Consider the following 17,506-nt stretch of genomic DNA (forward strand, 5'->3'; position numbering starts at 1 on the left):
ATATGCCCGGTCTTAAAATCCTCCACCCTAGGAAAAAAACACCTGCCAATTGCCCATCTATAACCCTCATGATTTTATAAATCTCTGTAAGGTCACCCCTCAACCTATGCTACAGTAAAAAAGGCCCAAGCTAAAATGTTTAAGGAGGCATATGGGATATAGTTATCTTTATTAGTCAAGACGAAAAGAGATTTTGCTGGAACTGTATAAAGCTAGAGAACCCCCGGTGGCTCAGTGGTTAGCCCTACTGCCTCACAGCGCCAGGATCCTAGATTTGATTCCAGCCTTGGGCGACTGTCTGTGTGGAATTTGCACATTCTCCCAGTGTCTGCATGAGTTTCCTCTGGGTACTTTGGTTTCCTCCCACATTCCAAAGATGTGCAGGTTAGGTGAATTGGCCATGCTAAATTGTCCAAAGTTGTTAGGTGCATTAGTCAGAGGAGGGTGGGTTTCTCTTTGGAGGGTCGGTGTGGACTTGTTGGGCCGAAGGGCCTGTTTTCACACTGTAGGGAATCTAATCTAACCCAATCAAAAACTCTGGTCTTCATATTACAGGAAGGATGTGATTGTAAAAGGGAGATGTACTAGGATATTATGCTATGAGGAAAATTTGGATAGCTCATTGTTTTTCTTCTTTGGAGCAGCGAAAGAGGAGGAGCACAGATAGCGTAGGTGGGATGGTACTTTTTCTATTAGTACAGGGGTCAATAAGGAGGGGCATAGATTTAAGGCAAGAGATATAAGGCTATGAAGAGAGTTGAGAAGACATTATTTCACTAACAAATGGTGGGAGACTAAAACTCACTGCCTGAAAGAATGGTTGAGTCTGAAACTTTCATAATATTTAGTAGTAGTTAGATATTCACTGCATTGCCACAGCCTCCAGTACAATGGGTCAAAAGCGGCAAAATGGATTTAGTGTGGTCAGACCTTTGTTGACACAATATGCATAAATTATAGCAATTATTCATTCTGATTTGATGCAAAAATAAAACAAAGGTGGCTAAGCCATGGCTTACAAAAGAAATTAGGGATAGTATTAGATCTGAAGATTGCCAGAAACAGCGACAAACGGGGGGGCTGTGACAGTTTACAACTCAGCAAAAAAGGACAAAAATGATCAAAGAAAATAGACTAGGACAGTAAACTTGCAGTTAGCAAAAACTTCTATAAACATGTGAAGAGAAAAAAAGGAGTAAAAACAAATGTAGGGTTTTCAGTCAGAAATGGGAGAAATTTTAAAGGAGAACAAAGGAGTGGCAGTAGAATTGAACTCATATTGTGGTTCTGTCTTCACAAAGCAGGATAAATAATTTGCCAGAAATGTTTGGGATTCAACAGTTTAGTGATTGGAATTGAAGATAATCTGTATTAGCAAAAAAAAAGTGCAAGAGAAATTAATGGATGTAAAGATTGGCAAAATTTCTGACACCCAGAAAACTAAAAGGAAGTGGTTTGGAAATACTAGAGGCATTTGTGTCATCTTAATAAATTCTGAAGATATTAGGGCAATTCCTACAGATTGGATTGTGGAAAATGTAACCCCATTATTTAAAATAGGAGAGAGAAATTTCAGAAATACAGATCAGTTAGCCTAACACTAATAGTGGGGAAAATGCTGGAGTCTATTATAAAAGATGCAATAACACAACATTTGGAAGCATTAACAAGATTAGACAAAATCAGCATGGGTTTACAAAAAAGGGTCAAGCAATAAATGCTGGCCAGCCAGCAATGTTCATGGCCCAAGAGTGATTAATAACAAAGAAGACCTAACAAATCAATTGGAACTTTTTCAAAGATGTTCCCGGTACAGCAGACAAGGGAGAACCAGAGGACGTGGTGCATTTCGATATCAAGGCGCTTGAAGTTTCAATAGAAGAAGCCAGTGGGCAAAGTTAAAACACACTTGACTGAGGATTATATACTGGCATGGATCAAGAACTGGTTGACAGACTTGAAACTGAGTGGGAACAAGGAAGTCCTTTTCTGGGTGACAATGGGTGACCAGTGACATACTGCAGAAATCAGAATTTGGACCCCAGCTATTCATGACTTTGACAAGGGACCCAGAAACAATGCTTTCAAGTTTGCTGATGGTGGGATTGAGTTGTGAGGAGGATTCAGGCAGTCTTCATGATGACCTAGATAAGTTCAGTGTTTGGATAAACCACATGGCAGATGTAGTATAATGTGATAAATGAGGTTATATACTTTGGTGTCAAAACAGAAAGCAGAGTAACATTTAAATAGTGACAGACAAGGAAATGTACAAAGGGATGTAGGTGTCCTTGTACACCAGTTAATGAAAATAAACTAGCAGACACAGCTAGCAATTAGGAAGGCAAACAGTATATTGGCCTTCATTGCAAGAGGATGACAGTACAGAAGTAGGGATGTCCTATTGCAGTTATGCAGGGTCTTGGTGAGTTCAGACTTTAAGTATCGTGAGCAGTTTTGGTCTCCCTCAGGCAGGACATATTTGTCATAGAGAGAATCCCGCAGAGGTTCACTTGGCTGACACTGGGGATGGCAAAACAGTTGTAGGAGGATAAATTGGTTCAATTGGGCCTGTATTCTTTAGAATTTAGCAGAGTGGGAGGGGATTTGATCGAAATACAAAATTCTAACAGGCCTAGACAAGGATTCAAGAAGGATGGTTTCCCATACTGAGGAGTCTACAAACAAGAGTTACAGTCTTAGCTCACAGGGTAGGCAATTTTGATTGAATTGAGGAATTGTTTCTTCAATGAGGGTGGTTAACCTGTGGAATTTGCTACCATAAAAGGCTGTGGAAGCACAGTCATTGAGTTTATTCAAGAAATAGACTGATAAACTCTTAGACATTAAAGTGATCAAAGGATATGGATTGAGAGTAGGAATATTGCATGGAGATTGAGGATCAGCAATAATCATATTGAAGTATGGTCAGGCTCGAGGGCCTGAATGGTGTACTTCCACTCCCGAGTTCCTAGGAAAGGCCAAACAGCCTCCTTCTGCGCTGTGAATGTCAATGTGAATCTTTGAGTCAAAAGCAGTCTTTTGTATGTCAATCATTGGAGTAGAATTAGTAACAAATGTTGTTTGGGATGCAATAAAAGATATGGAATGGTCCATTTGAAGGATTGTTTTAAATGCTTAACTTGAGATTGGTTTAAAATAGTAGGGAGTCACTAGTATTTTAGTAGTAATTAGCCACCGTAGGACTGGTAAACAGTTCCTTCTGAATATCATTACTATTTCATGGAATCCTACCACAAAGTTCGGAAACTGTTCACTATACAGAGGAACCTCAATTATCCGAATATCAGATTATCTGAAGGGGATCTCAACGTGCGGATAGAAACATTACGTCAAAGAGCTGTTTCAACCCTGATCGCGTCTTTTGTTTACAGGTACAATGATTAAAAACTAATTCGACTCACTGAAATGCTGCCAAGAACAGTCCTGGCGCCATCTCTAAATGACTGACCTCCTGCCCGCTCTCTCTCTCCCTACATTTTCAATGGTGTTTTACCCTAAACCCCTCTTCCCCAGATTATCTTTCCAACATTGCCCTGTACAGGGCATAGTGGGAGAGTGTGTGTGTGTGGGAGTGTGAGTGTGAGTGTGTGAGAGAGAGAGAGAGAGAGAGAGAGAGATTTACCCCACTAAGCAGCAGTCTTAAGTGTATAGTCCGGCTACCCCAGAATGTTGGGGGGGGGCAGGTCGGACGGTGGGTGGGAACAGGCAGTGGGGCGGACTGGATTGGGGTGTGTGTATGGTGTGGGGGGGGGTCCCCGCATGCAGTGTGCTTTTGCCTGGTCTCCTGAACAGGGAGCAGACTTCTCAGAAAACTCTAAGCCTGTCCACCTAGTTTGGATAATCGATGTTCCTCTGTACGGAGTAATTTATTAAAAAATTTTAAGTAGCAGAATTGAGTCTTATTAAAGGCAACAGTATTAAAAGCTGAAGTCTATGAAGAATCAACGGGTTGTTGTCACTTGTTAGTACATCAAAGTATTATTTGAATAATGGAGTCTGAACATACCAGCTACTTTAATTATAAGCACCAAAATGTTTTCAGACACAAGTTAAGTTTACATCGCATATCTATGGAAACCATAGGAAGGTATACTTTCTTTGCCTAATTAACTGATATCTCACTTTGAAACTTAACAAACCCAACAAACTATAAGAAAAATTGCTACAAGTTATCAACCGTCTATATTAGGTAACTGTAAAAACAAATCCACCAGAATCAACACACTACAGGCATGATTCTTTCCAGATACCAATAAACCTGCAAACTGATTTATGTATTTTGTAAACACAATCAGGCACAAAAATACAACAAGGTAGTACAACAGGTATTGCACAGTTTGATTTTCTATTAAAACAATGCACCTTATTTTGAAACAGAACAAAGACAAAGACAATTAGTTAAAATGCAATCAGTAATGGTCAGTCTCCTGTAAAAATCATGAACGGCTGCAGACACCAAAACTGGAGCACAGCATAAATGCCCAGTAACATGACACACAGCTACAATCCATAACAGCAACACTTTCATGTTTATCATACACATTCAGATTTCTCTTAAAATAAATTAGCTTGTGGTTAAAAATATAAAGAAACATAAAATAATTATACCTCATCAACATCCAGCAAGTCACAGAATCATTGAATTATATAGAATAGAAACAGACTCTTCAGTTCAACCAGTCCATAATGAACATAACTCCAAACTAAACTAGTCCCAACTGCCTGCTCCTGCCCATATCTCACCAAACCTTCCCTATTTATGTAGCTATCTAGTGTCTTTTAAACATTGTAACTGTGCCCACATTCACCACTTCCTCAGGAAGTTCATTCCACACTTGAACTTCCTTCTGTATTAAAACAAATTGCACAAAATTGCCCCATATCATTTTTAAAAATCTTTCTCCTCTCACCATAAAAATATGCCCATTTGAAATCCCCCATCCGAGGGAAAAGACAGCATCATTAACCCGACTTGTACCCCTCATGATTTTACAAACTTCTACAAAGGTCACCTCTCACCTCCTGCACACCAGTGAAAAAAGTCCCAATCTACCCAGCCTTTTTCTTTATAACTCAAACCTCCCACACCAAGCAACATCTTAGTAAATCTTTCTGAACCCTCTCAAGCTTAATAATATCCTTCCTAAAACTGGGTGACAAAAACTGGAAGCAGAACTCCAGAAGAGGCCCAACTAAAGTCCTGTACAACTTCAACATGACTTCCCAATTCCTAAACTAAAAAGACTGAGCAATGAAAGCAAGCATGCTAAATGCCTTTTAACCACCTTGTCTATACGTGACACAAGCTTTAAAGAGTTATGTATCTGAACCTCTAGGTCCCACTGTACTAACCAAGGCTCTACCTTTAATTGTACAAGCCCTGTCCCTGTTTTTGTACCAAAATGCAATACCTTGCATTTATCCAAAGTGAACTCCATCAGTCATTTTTCAGCCCACTGACCCATTTGACCAAGATCCCTTTGTAATCTTCGAAATCTGGCTTCACTGTCGATTACGCCACCAATTTTGGTGTCGTCCACAAACTTAGTAACCATGCTTTCTATATTCTATCCAAAACATTTACATATGACAAACAAAAAAGAGGATCCAGAGCTGACCTTTGTTGTACATTGCTAGTGATAGGCTTCCAGACTGAAAAGCAACCCTCCCCCTCCACTCTTTTTTTCGGCCATTTATCTGAATCTGAACTTTCCTACAACCTGCTTTAGATGTTTTCCTGGTACTTTCTGAACAACAAAGAAAAAATGTCAAAATCTCGGTCTCCAATTTTTCACAGAAAATTTGTACAACTGGAGGTGAAACCGAATCAGCTCTTGTGGGCTGAAGGGTCTGTTCTGTGCTGTACTGTTCTATTTTCCCAATCTTGTTCCAACTGAAACCAACTATCCACCAGCAAGTCTCAGACTGATTTAGTCTCTGACTAAAATTGTGCCTGGAAACAATTTTAGTTTAGGTCAATAACAACCTTGAACCTTCTTGATCTATACACTTCAACAACACACATCATGAGCAACTAACAAGATATCTACATGATATATTAATAATATCTATGGCATCTCAATTATTTCTTGTTATATATCCTCCTAGAATAATGCTCATTTCCTCACCTAAACTGCTAAGCAAATAGTAACTGTCCCAAAGTTGAAAACCAAAAATAACTAATTCATTGTAAAGATTTCATTCCATATTTATTTTCTTTAATTTCTGCTATGGATCTAATAATTAACTTATTTTATCAGAGTATTTGCACAAATGTTGGAAGTGCAGAAAAGGGAGAATGTCAACAATTTACATACCTAAGAGTTCATCTGCAACCTTTGCTTCGGACTTTTCCAAGGACTCTAAAACTAGCATAGATAAATCAGCAGCACTGTTTAGCTGTTTCAAGAAAACAAGAGCAAATTAATAGCTGGAGAGAAAACTTTCATAATCAGAAAGTAAACACCAATGGACAACAGAACAGACATCTCGTATCTACAGGAACGTTCACTGACGATGTTCATAGTGTTCAGTGTCATTTTTAACTGTCAGATACCAAGGCATGTAGTTGAAACTACATGCAGCAAAACGTGGACAACATCCAAATTTAGCTGCTAAACGGCAAGAGATATTCAGGGCATACAACTGTCAGGCAATGACCATTACTAACAAAAGAGAATCTAATCATCTCCCTTTGATATTCCACATCCTGGCGAGTTACCAATGACCAGAAACTTAACTGGAGCAGGCACACAAATGCTGTGGCCATAAAAGCAGGTCAGAGATTGAGAATTCCGCAAGCATCCCACCTCCTGACTCTCCCAAGCCAGTTCATCAGCTACAAGACATGTCAGGGTTGTGATGGGGTATTCTCCACTTGCCCGGTTGCGTTCATCTGCAGTAACAATCAAGAGGTTCAACACCACCCAAGACAAGCCCTCTTGATTGACACACCATCCACCAACTCTACCACCAGAACACAGCAGCAACAGTGTAATACCATGTACAAGGTGCAGCAACCCACCAAGATTTCTCTAACAGTACCTTCTAAACCAACAGGTTCCATCAACTTGAAGGTCAAGGGCAGTAGATAGATGAGAGTACCACTATCAGCATAGATTCTGTCAAAATACTTATCACTGATTAGAAAATGTGTCGCCATTCTTTCACCATCGACAGATCAACATCCTGGAACTCCCTACCTAACAGCTCATGAACAGCAGCCATTCAAGGCAATACTCACAAAAACTGTTCAAGAATAATTAGAAATGGGCAACAAATGCAGACATTGCCAATAACATCCAAGTTTAAGAATGAATAAAAGAAGATTATAAATTATAGGTGAAGCAACCTCCTGGGCAACTTACTAAATATTCGATTCATTAAAGTGACTCAGTAGAATTCAATACTTTTGATCTTTTGCAAAGTTTAAAACAAAGCATCGGACAAAATGAAGAACAAATAAAGTACTTACATTTATAAAAGCATCTCAGATAGAACTAATAATTTTCAACCAAAAGCACAGGTAATTATCAGCATAATATTTTATGAGTTGTCGAAACAAGCAAGATTGCAAATTATATAAGATATTACCTGACTGTAACTGAAGAACAGCAACGCCCCAGAATACACAAGTTCTCTAGCTTCGGCATGTTTACTTTGTGACATATACCTGGAAGAAATACAAGCATAATATCTTCTCTGTGTCTTCTAAAAATTACCATGCTACTTAGATTCTAGAAGCAATGGAGCAGAGACAGTTATGAGACCTCACTCACATTTTCGAAGATCACCACCAACAATACTGGCATATTAACAATTTAAAGAGTTTTTGCAAACATTTAACAATGTAAAATATGATTAATATTACAGTCCTTTTCTCTAAATCAGATTGCAAAACTTACTGAATTATCTGAAATGTAATCACTGCAGAAACATATATTTTAAAGATCAAAGATCAATGTTTATTATGTAGCACAATGAAGCAAGTCACTGAGTTTGAGTAAACGTTCTGCGAAAAACCTCATCAAAAATGCTTCACAAGACTGCAGTAATTTTACAAGATAAAAGTAAGCAAAGATCTTTCAGAAATCTAACCTCCACAATAAGGAATTTTAAAGCAAGGATCCTCCTAAATCTTCTTACAAATAAAATGGGATGGGAACTTGATACTGATATCTGGAAATGTAATACATTAAAAGGAAATATCCTTAAGAGATCACAATGTGAAACTATCCTTCATGCAGTACTTCTTTTCAATGTGAATGTCACTGAAAATATTTATCCAAGCAGGGAATTAATATTAAATAGCTGCTCAAATTTGTCTTCTAATTACATATGATATGCAGCAATATGAAAGCAGGAATCATGTACAGTGCTTCACCTGAGGTCCACTGAAGATGTTACCTATTGGGTAACGAAACGTGTGGAAATGAACCTTCCAGCTCAGCGAGCAAACCTACATCCAGATATGCAGCACTGTTGTCAAAAATAATAAATTTCTGAGCTTTTTAATACATTCTTAAAGGCAATGTAACTTGAATCACACATCCATTTGTTAAAGTAGGTGCATCACATTTGACATATTGCATTGGGCGAAAATCTCAAATCAGCAGTAAGGTCCACAGCACTTTTTCACTTGTGGTCATTAGGTGTCTGCATTGTGCTATCCTACACCAATTATTCAAAGTAATACTCACTTCATACTAGCACAGTACACACACATGCTCGTTTAAACACATTTTATTCTTCATGATTAGCCTTAACAACAATATTGATAGGCTGCATGGTTGACTGTATTAATGTGAATTCTTCAATTTGACAAAAGTAAATACGAATAGTTTTACTGATGGTCTCTGTTGTGTGATAGCACAATTCATAATTACTAAACTATAATGGCCTATTACATTGAGCCCCGGGTCCCTGGACTGAAACCAAACTATAACACTGTTCATATTTAATTTGGCTTATCATTGGCAAGTTCTTGAACAATACAAATCAGGAGAATATGATTGCCATTCTTTGCTGACTGTAAGTGTTCTACAATTTTGTTACACAGGAGAGATCTAAAATAAAAATCAAAGTTTGAAATGACATGATTTTTTTTATTTCACAAGAAGGGGCCATATTATTTTACATGTATAGAAATTATAAATTGCACATTACAGGAGTTAGTTGAAACTATGGATGAAAATATCATTCCGTCATGTGCAAAATTTAAGATTTGATGCCTGGAATGGGAAAGTTATACAGCTGGTACTGCAAAGTGAAGATAAGAACCAAGAGTACGGTATTGAAAAGGGAGCTCTAACCTGCATGATTATATGTGTAACATTTATACTGGATGCAAAAAATACATGTCCTGATTCTCCCCTGACACTGACAGCTGTTAAGGTGCAAGACATCTGTAAGAGAAAAATGCTGGAAACACTTAAAATGCCAGGCACAGCATCTGTGACATGAACCAAAAGGAGGACTGTCAATTGATAGGTTGATAGCAGGTGGTCTCGGGCTCCTGGGAATGATTGTCATTTTCTTCCACCAGATCACATTTAGATCTTTTATTTTGCCAATTTGTCTCTTCATGCCTCCTTTCATCTCACATAATTCAGGTGGGCAAGTTCACCATCTTCTATTGTCCATGAACTACTTCATAACATTTTTTTCATTGAGTAACTTTCTTAAAAGCTGCTCATCTGCATGACTTCCTTATTCTGAAGAAGATAATGCCTTAAATAATAAAGTTGCTTTTCTCCACAGAAGCTGCACCTGAAAATTTGAGTATAATTGATATGTTTCATATTGATAACCAATGGAAGATTAAGACAGAGTTGCAGATAACTAATGCAAAGACTCACAAGAAAGAGAGCAGAATCATTTTTAGGATAGATACAGTGACTATGAATAATCATGTCTGCCAGAGGGGGAGAGACAGACAGGGGGAGAGACAGACAGACACACAGAGAGAGAGAGAGACACACAGAGAGAGAGAGAGACACAGAGAGAGAGAGAGAGACACACACAGAGAGAGAGAGAGAGAGACACACAGAGAGAGAGAGAGAGACACAGAGAGAGAGAGAGAGAGACACAGAGAGAGAGAGAGAGAGACACAGAGAGAGAGAGAGACAGAGAGAGAGAGAGAGAGAGGGAGAGGGAGAGAGAGAGGGAGAGACCCAGCCTCGGGCAACTGTCTGTGTGGAGTGTGCACATTCCCCCTGTGTCTGCGTGGGCTTCCTCCGGGTACTCCGGTCAGTCCAAAGATGTTCAGGTTAGCTGAACTAGCTATGCTAAATTGTCCATAGTGTTCAAGAATGTGTAGATTAGGTGCATTAATCAGGTGTAAATGTAGAGTAATAGGGGCATGGGTCTGGATGGGATACTCTTCGAAGGGTCGGTGTGGACTTGTTGGGTCGAAGGGCCTGCTTCCACACTATAGGGATTCTGTCCAGAGAAAGAATCATCTATTTGTGTATAACAGAAATCCAAGACTGCTAAAGCTTTGAATAAATTCCTTAATCCAATTATATTTTATTTTGTTAAAATTTTTTTTTCAAATTTATTTGAAGAAATCTAAGCTCAGACGCGATAGTCATAAGTTAAATTCGGACTCAAAAAAAGTTAAAAAAAACCAAAATTAGATATTATTTCTCTTAACTCATTGGAAATTGATAGAAATGGTTAAGTGCATCGGTTTAAAATGGATCAAAACAAGGGACTTAAGATCTGGAAAGAATTAAAATTAAGGAAATAACTGATCCCCTAAAAAGGTGACTAAAATAAGTTTAAATTACATTTGTACTATTTGAATCACAGATTTTAACTAAGTTTTCTATCGATTAAGAATGTATAATTATTTGTAATGATAAGAACTGGAATCATAAAAGCATTATTGTTGATGTATTTGTAACCCAACTTTAAACATTTTAGTAAAATGATTTTCCTGTTAGCTGTCACAAATACTCCTGGATCCAGTCACATAATTTTGTAAGTTTTTTTTACAGCTATTATCAACTGCAAAGCAAGGCAAGCACAGCAGACCACAATGTGTCAAAACAGAAAACTATGAATATTACTCAGCAATTACGCACATTATTTAATAAGATTTTTTAAAGTTTACAGCACTTAGAACATAATAAATCAGCAGCCAGAGCAACCCAGCCTTGCTGCAATGAAGTAGATCTGAATGAAGGAAATACAATGCTGCTCCTAATCAAGTATGGTATGCTTTCCTTTATTGGTCAGAGTATTGAGTACAGGAGTTGTTAGGTCATATTGCGGCTGTACAGGACATTGGTTAGGCCACTGTTGGAATATTGCACACAATTCTGGTCTCCTTCCTATCAGAAAGATGTTGTGAAACTTGAAAGGGTTCAGAAAAGATTTACAAGGATGTTGCTAGGGTTTGAGGATTTGAGCTATAGGGAGAGGCTGAACAGGCTTGGGCTGTTTTCCCTGGAGCGTCGGAGGCTGAGAGGTGACCTTATAGAGGTTTACAAAATTATGAGGGGCATGGATACGGTAAATAGACAAAGTCTTTTACCTGGGGTCGGCGAGTCCAGAACTAGAGGGCATAGGTTTAGGTTGAGAGGGGAAAGATATAAAAGAGACCTACGGGGCAACTTTTTCACACAGAGGGTGGTACTTGTGTGGAACGAGCTGGCAGAGGAAGTGGTGGAGGCTGGTACAATTGCAACATTTAAAAGGCATTTGGATGGGTATATGAATAGGAAGGGTTTGGAGGGATATGGGCCGGGTGCTGGCATGTGGGACTAGATTGGGTTGGGATATCTGGTCGGCATGGATGGATTGGACCGAAGGGTCTGTTTCCATCCTGTACATCTCTATGACTCTATGACTGTATTCCTTTCCACTTCCCCATTTCATCTATACTATTCAGATGACCTACTGTATGTGGTAGTGAATGCCATAATATTATTCTTTAATAAATTTCTTTTTGAGTTTTGTATTACATTTATTATTCCTATTTACGGAGCTCAGTTTTGGCCTTTACTCAGAAATGGAAGCATTATTCTCTCCGTGTACCCTGTAAAATAATCTCCAAATGATAAAAATCTCAGTTAGGCTAAACATAACACACACTCCCATCTCTCACTTCCTCCCCACACCCACCCACACTTTGAGGGAAATAATGTACAGCTAAGCATTGCATTTCCATTAAAATTTCACCTGTCTAAGGAAAGCTTGACATATAATGTGGAGGAATAGGAACAAATGCACCAACACAATTATGGTTCAGCTTAAGTATTTAACATGTAGCAAGTAGGTAAGCAGGTGAATGGATTTAATTGATTGATTAATTAATTGACTGGGCAACTGTAAAGACAGAATAGACAGCAGTTGTGCTGGAAGGCACTGAAAAACTCTTAAGTTGGGGCTTGTGTTGCTCAGTGGTAGAGTCTCTACAGTGTTATGTAAAACTGTAAGGGAAGCAGGTACAATTGCAACATTTAAGAGGCATTTGGATGGGTATATGAACAGGAAGGGTTGGGAGGGATACGGGCCGGGTGCTGGCAGGTGGGACTAGATTGGGTTGGGATATCTGGTCGGCATAGACAGGTTGGACCGCGGTGTTTGTTTCCATGCTATACATCTCTATGACTCTAAATAACATTTGGGAGGGCAGATTGAATTTCCACTTGTAATGATTTCCAAACACCACCTAAGTAACTGAACTGCACTACTATTTGACATTGAGCCATTTATTGCTTGCCACAAAAATATTTGTTCCTTCAATTTTGAGACCCAACACAATTTCGAGCCCTGCTCATATACTGCATGAACTGTTTACAAAGTCATTAAACACAATTACTGCATAATTTAATGACAAGTCTTTCAAGTCAAATATGCGATCATACATGGACAAATCATCTAGATTAAAAAGTCAACAAGCGACTTATTCAAATTGTGGTCTGCTTAATTTATACAACTGTGTGCAAATGGGCACAACTGCAACCATAAGAACATAAGAACCTAAGAACTAGGAGTAGGAGTAGGCCATCTGACCATTCCAGCCTGCGCCACCTTTCAATAAGATTATGGATGATCATTTTGTGGCCTCAGTTCCACTTAGCCACCCTCTCATCGTAACCCTTAATTCCTTTACTGTTTAAAAAAAACATCTTACCTCTGAAAACATTTACTGAAGTAGCATCAACTACTTCACTGGGAAGGGAGTTCCATAGATTCACAACCCTTGGGTAAAGAAGTACCTCCTCAATTCAGTCCTAAATCTACTCCCCCTAATTTTGAAGCTATGCCCTCTTGTCCGAGGTTCCTGCCAATGGAAACATTCTCTATACATCTATCTGATCTATTCCCTTCATAATTTTATATGCTTCTATAAGATCCCCCCACTTTCTTTTAAATTCCAATGAATATAATCCCAGTCTACTCTGCAGCTCCTCAACTCCGGAATCAATCTAGTGAACCTCCTCTGTACTCCCTTTATGCCAGTACATCCTTTTTCAAGTAAGGAGACCAAAACTACACACAGTACTCCAAATGTGACTTCACCAGTACCTACAACTGCAACATAACCTCCCTGCTTTTAAACTCAGTATCTTTAAGGACAAAATTCCATTTGCCTTCTAAATTACCTGATGTACTGCAGACCGACCTTTTGTGATTCATGCACAAAGACACCCAGGTCCCTCCGCATAGTGGCATGCTGCAATTTTTTTCCATTCAAGTAATAGTCCTCTTTATTGTTACTCCTCCCAAAATAAATTACTTACATTTATTTACAGTATATTCCATCTGCCAGACCTTTGTCCTCACTTAAAGTATCGATGTTCCTCTGCAAAGTTACCAGATGTGATAATTTGCATCTCTCCCCTTATTATAAAAGGTGAAGTTGACATTGTCTTACTGGACCACTCTCTTTCATTTGAGAGACGACTGGTTGTAGTTTAACCAGAGTCAGCAAGCCTTGGGCAAAGGGAAAGGTTGAGATGGCAAGTCTTTCACAGTAACCTCAGCTGGTGCAGCATTACCCTGCAGTTCACACTAGCATCTCTCACTCTATCACATGCTCCATTCCACAAAACTGAGTATCCTCCTGTGCAGCTATACCACAACAGATTCTGAAGTTTCATCACTATAGTAACAACTATCATTATTTGGACAGAATATTATACTTTTAAAATCCCACCACTAGTCACACTGAAACAGTAATACACATCCAAAACAATACTGACCACGAGGCTGAATTTCTGATAAACACCAAATTAACTAACACAGCCAAGATTTCCACCTTGTCAAATAAATCTGATGATTTTTTTAAGGATTCACATATTTCAGTGATCCTTTTCTTATCTGAGTTACATGCATTTGAGTTTGTACTGCTCTAAACCAAAGGATGTTGCAGAAATATTGATAAAGGAGTACAGGGGATCCCCAATTTATGAATGTCCAACTTACAAATGCTCATACTTATGAATGAGAGTTCATATTAGTGTGCAATTTTAATAATCCAAGGTATGAACATTTCCTGTATTTAGAAACAGCTACTTTCATACTGTCCTGCATTGTGTTCCAACTTGCATACTAATTGACTTTTGAGTGGACTCCAGAAAGAAACGTGTTCACAATCCCTAGACTGCTGTACTCAAACAAAGTGATGAACAAAGTCACATTCAGTCCCTTAAGCAATTACCTTTAAAGCAGGAAACACATATAATTAATATGCGACAATGAGGAAACTCTGATCAATCTGTACACTTTTATCAATTATTGATTGTTGAATTTTAACTGATCTGGTAGGCAACAGCTGGTTTGGTTATTCACATAATTTAGAACTATCACAGAGTACTTTTTAAAACAGATGAAATGGGTTGCTGTTGAGTAAGGAGTTTATTTCCCCAGGGCGGTGATTTTTAAATAATAAAAAAACTTTCTTCACAGCATTGTCACTTCAGATCCCATAATTTAATCATTACAGTAGTGTAGTTTAGCAGAACTACTTTACACAGGAAACAATTAGTGAAATACTGTAGCAACTTCTAAGGCAAAGTTTATAGTTAAGTAATGGAAAAAGAAAATGTTTAAAGACATAGTGCAACGCTTTAGGTCAAGCCAGTTGCTTGTTATTTTTAGTTCCGAAATTCTGCCATTTAACATCAACCCAATATTCATAATTTGTATACTTTAAGATTATTTTAAATAATGTTAAATGTGTATAGGCTTTTACTTCAAGATCAGTCTTCATTGAATAACACACCTTGCAATGCTCCTTATTGAATTGTTGTCTTCTGGGGTAAACAGCCTTGGTTTGCATCTCTGTGTCATTTTTTAGTTACCTGAATCGGCAAATTGCCAATGTAGTTAAAATAACTAATCATTTTCTCCCCCATTAAACTTCTATCTCAATGCCAGTAATACCTGCTTAATTTTTTGATTAGAGACGCTAAACTTTGTTAAAGCAATACAATAATACCCAGTTTGTGTAAATTGTAAATCTACTGACTTTGCATAAATAACTGTCTTGCTATGTTCCATTTCCAGTTTCATTTGAACCTTTTTTAATGGCTTCCTTGACAGTAAGTGTATTTCATTTGATACTACATCTATGCTGATAAAGTGGTTTACCTCAACTATTTTACAGGGAATCATTACTCTCTTTTAGTGATTTCAGCACATTGTCATCCCCAAAGGTGAAGCAAAAAGAGCTTTCAAATGCCTTAATTATACTTCAGTCTTTATTATTTAACTAATCTGCTTCGTATACTCTGGACATTCAATTGCTCTGTGTTAGCAGTGTATGAGTTTGCAGCTAAAAGCTTCATTACTCAGGTTAAACTTCATATCTCGTAAAATTTACTCTGCCTGACCAATATCATTCTCTTTCTCCAAATCTTCTGTCATGTGGTTTTGAAAACTATCCATTCAGGATAATGTTATGTAAAACAGCTAGCAATCATATCCCAGGCATTCCTAGGGTTCACTGTTTGGTTACAGTTCCCTAACTTGTGTTCTTAACCATTGCCAGAGATAGCACTACCTTGAATTCTTTTAATTGTAATTCTCCTTTCGTATGGATGCTTTCAGCCCGTATTTGGGCAGTCTGGCTTCACCACTATCATTGAATCTCCATTCTTCCTGTTGCTGCTAAATGTCCTATTTGAACTAATGAAGAGCGCTGGGAACAAATACTTTTCAGGACTTTAGTTTTTAAGGCCTCTGAGATCTATTCATGATGCATGCATCTTTCTGAAACTCTAACTCCAGTAAACTGTTCGACTCCTCAGCATTGCCAAACAATGTAAAGGCAACTACCGAATTAGGAATGTCAAAGTAGGATTTTTGCAGGCTTGCATGAGCTGTTAAATTCTTTTCCATATTCTTCTAAAGAACATCCTGCTTTCTAAATTTATTAAAGTTCGATCACGTCTCATGTATTTTTAGGTCTTAAGATATTGTTTATAAATTTCAATAGAATTTCTGAATCTTTCTCAGTGCCCATGTATTGAGCTCTGAGAATTAGTATCTAATCTTGCCACAGTGCAGAGGCCATTCTTGCCTTTTTTTTGGGTAAAGACATAAACCATGTCCATATAAAAACCGAAAGAACTGCAGACACTGTAAATCATAAACAAAATCTTCTGAGAAAGTCACCGGACCTGAAATGTTAACTTTGATTTCTCTTCACACCTGCTGCCAGACCTGCTGAGCTTTTCCAGCAACTTCTGTTTTTGTTACCCATGTCTATATGTTCAGTTTTCATTGATTATGAGGTTCAGCTCCTCAACATTTGTGGGAAGTAACATCCTGACACTTTGCAACTGACTGCAGCCATCCTTCTCCAAGATAATTATTTTAAATGGAATTATCTGGAAAGAACTCTTAGTTTCCAATCTTCACCTTAACACAATTAGGTGGGAATGGAAAAATGGTGCTTCCTGGCTCAGAGGTAGGGTCAATAACAGTGTACTACCAACAGTCACCTTAACTTAGTCATTTTTTTATTATTTTCTAATAAATGTGCTCTGAGAGATTATCATACACTTCAAGAGAAGTTGGAATTTGAACCCATGCGTCCAGGCTCAGAGGTAGGGACTTACAGTTTTACATATTTTCCTATAAACCTATTCAAGGATGTTATAACACACTGGTGGAGCAGGTGGGACATGGTTTATATGAAAAAATATATTTTCTAGAGTCCCTTACAGTTTTACATAACACTGTAGAGACTCTACCACTGAGCAACACAAGCCTCAACTTAAGAGTTTTTCAGTACCTTCCAGCACAACTGCTGTCTATTCTGTCTTTACAGTTGCCCAGTCAATTAATTAATCAATCAATTAAATCCATTCACCTGCTTACCTACTTGCTACATGTTAAATACTTAAGCTGAACCATAATTGTGTTGGTGCATTTGTTCCTATTCCTCCACATTATATGTCAAGCTTTCCTTAGACAGGTGAAATTTTAATGGAAATGCAATGCTTAGCTGTACATTATTTCC

The 17,506-nt window shown here is 38.1% G+C and overlaps 1 protein-coding gene across 1 annotated transcript in view; it reads right to left on the minus strand.

Annotated features, from left to right (window-relative positions):
* The window catches only part of get4 (guided entry of tail-anchored proteins factor 4), a 45,680-nt gene that overhangs the window by 15,986 nt on the left and 12,188 nt on the right, over positions 1-17,506 (minus strand). Inside the window, exons 2-3 of the mRNA XM_060840188.1 lie at positions 7,618-7,696; positions 6,342-6,423 (exon numbers count right to left, since the gene is read on the minus strand). Coding sequence (XP_060696171.1) covers positions 6,342-6,423; positions 7,618-7,696 — 161 coding nt within the window. The remainder of the gene's footprint in view (positions 1-6,341; positions 6,424-7,617; positions 7,697-17,506) is intronic.

The sequence above is a fragment of the Hemiscyllium ocellatum genome, chromosome 20, assembly GCF_020745735.1.
Source record: "Hemiscyllium ocellatum isolate sHemOce1 chromosome 20, sHemOce1.pat.X.cur, whole genome shotgun sequence".
Classification (NCBI taxonomy): Eukaryota; Metazoa; Chordata; class Chondrichthyes; order Orectolobiformes; family Hemiscylliidae; genus Hemiscyllium; species Hemiscyllium ocellatum.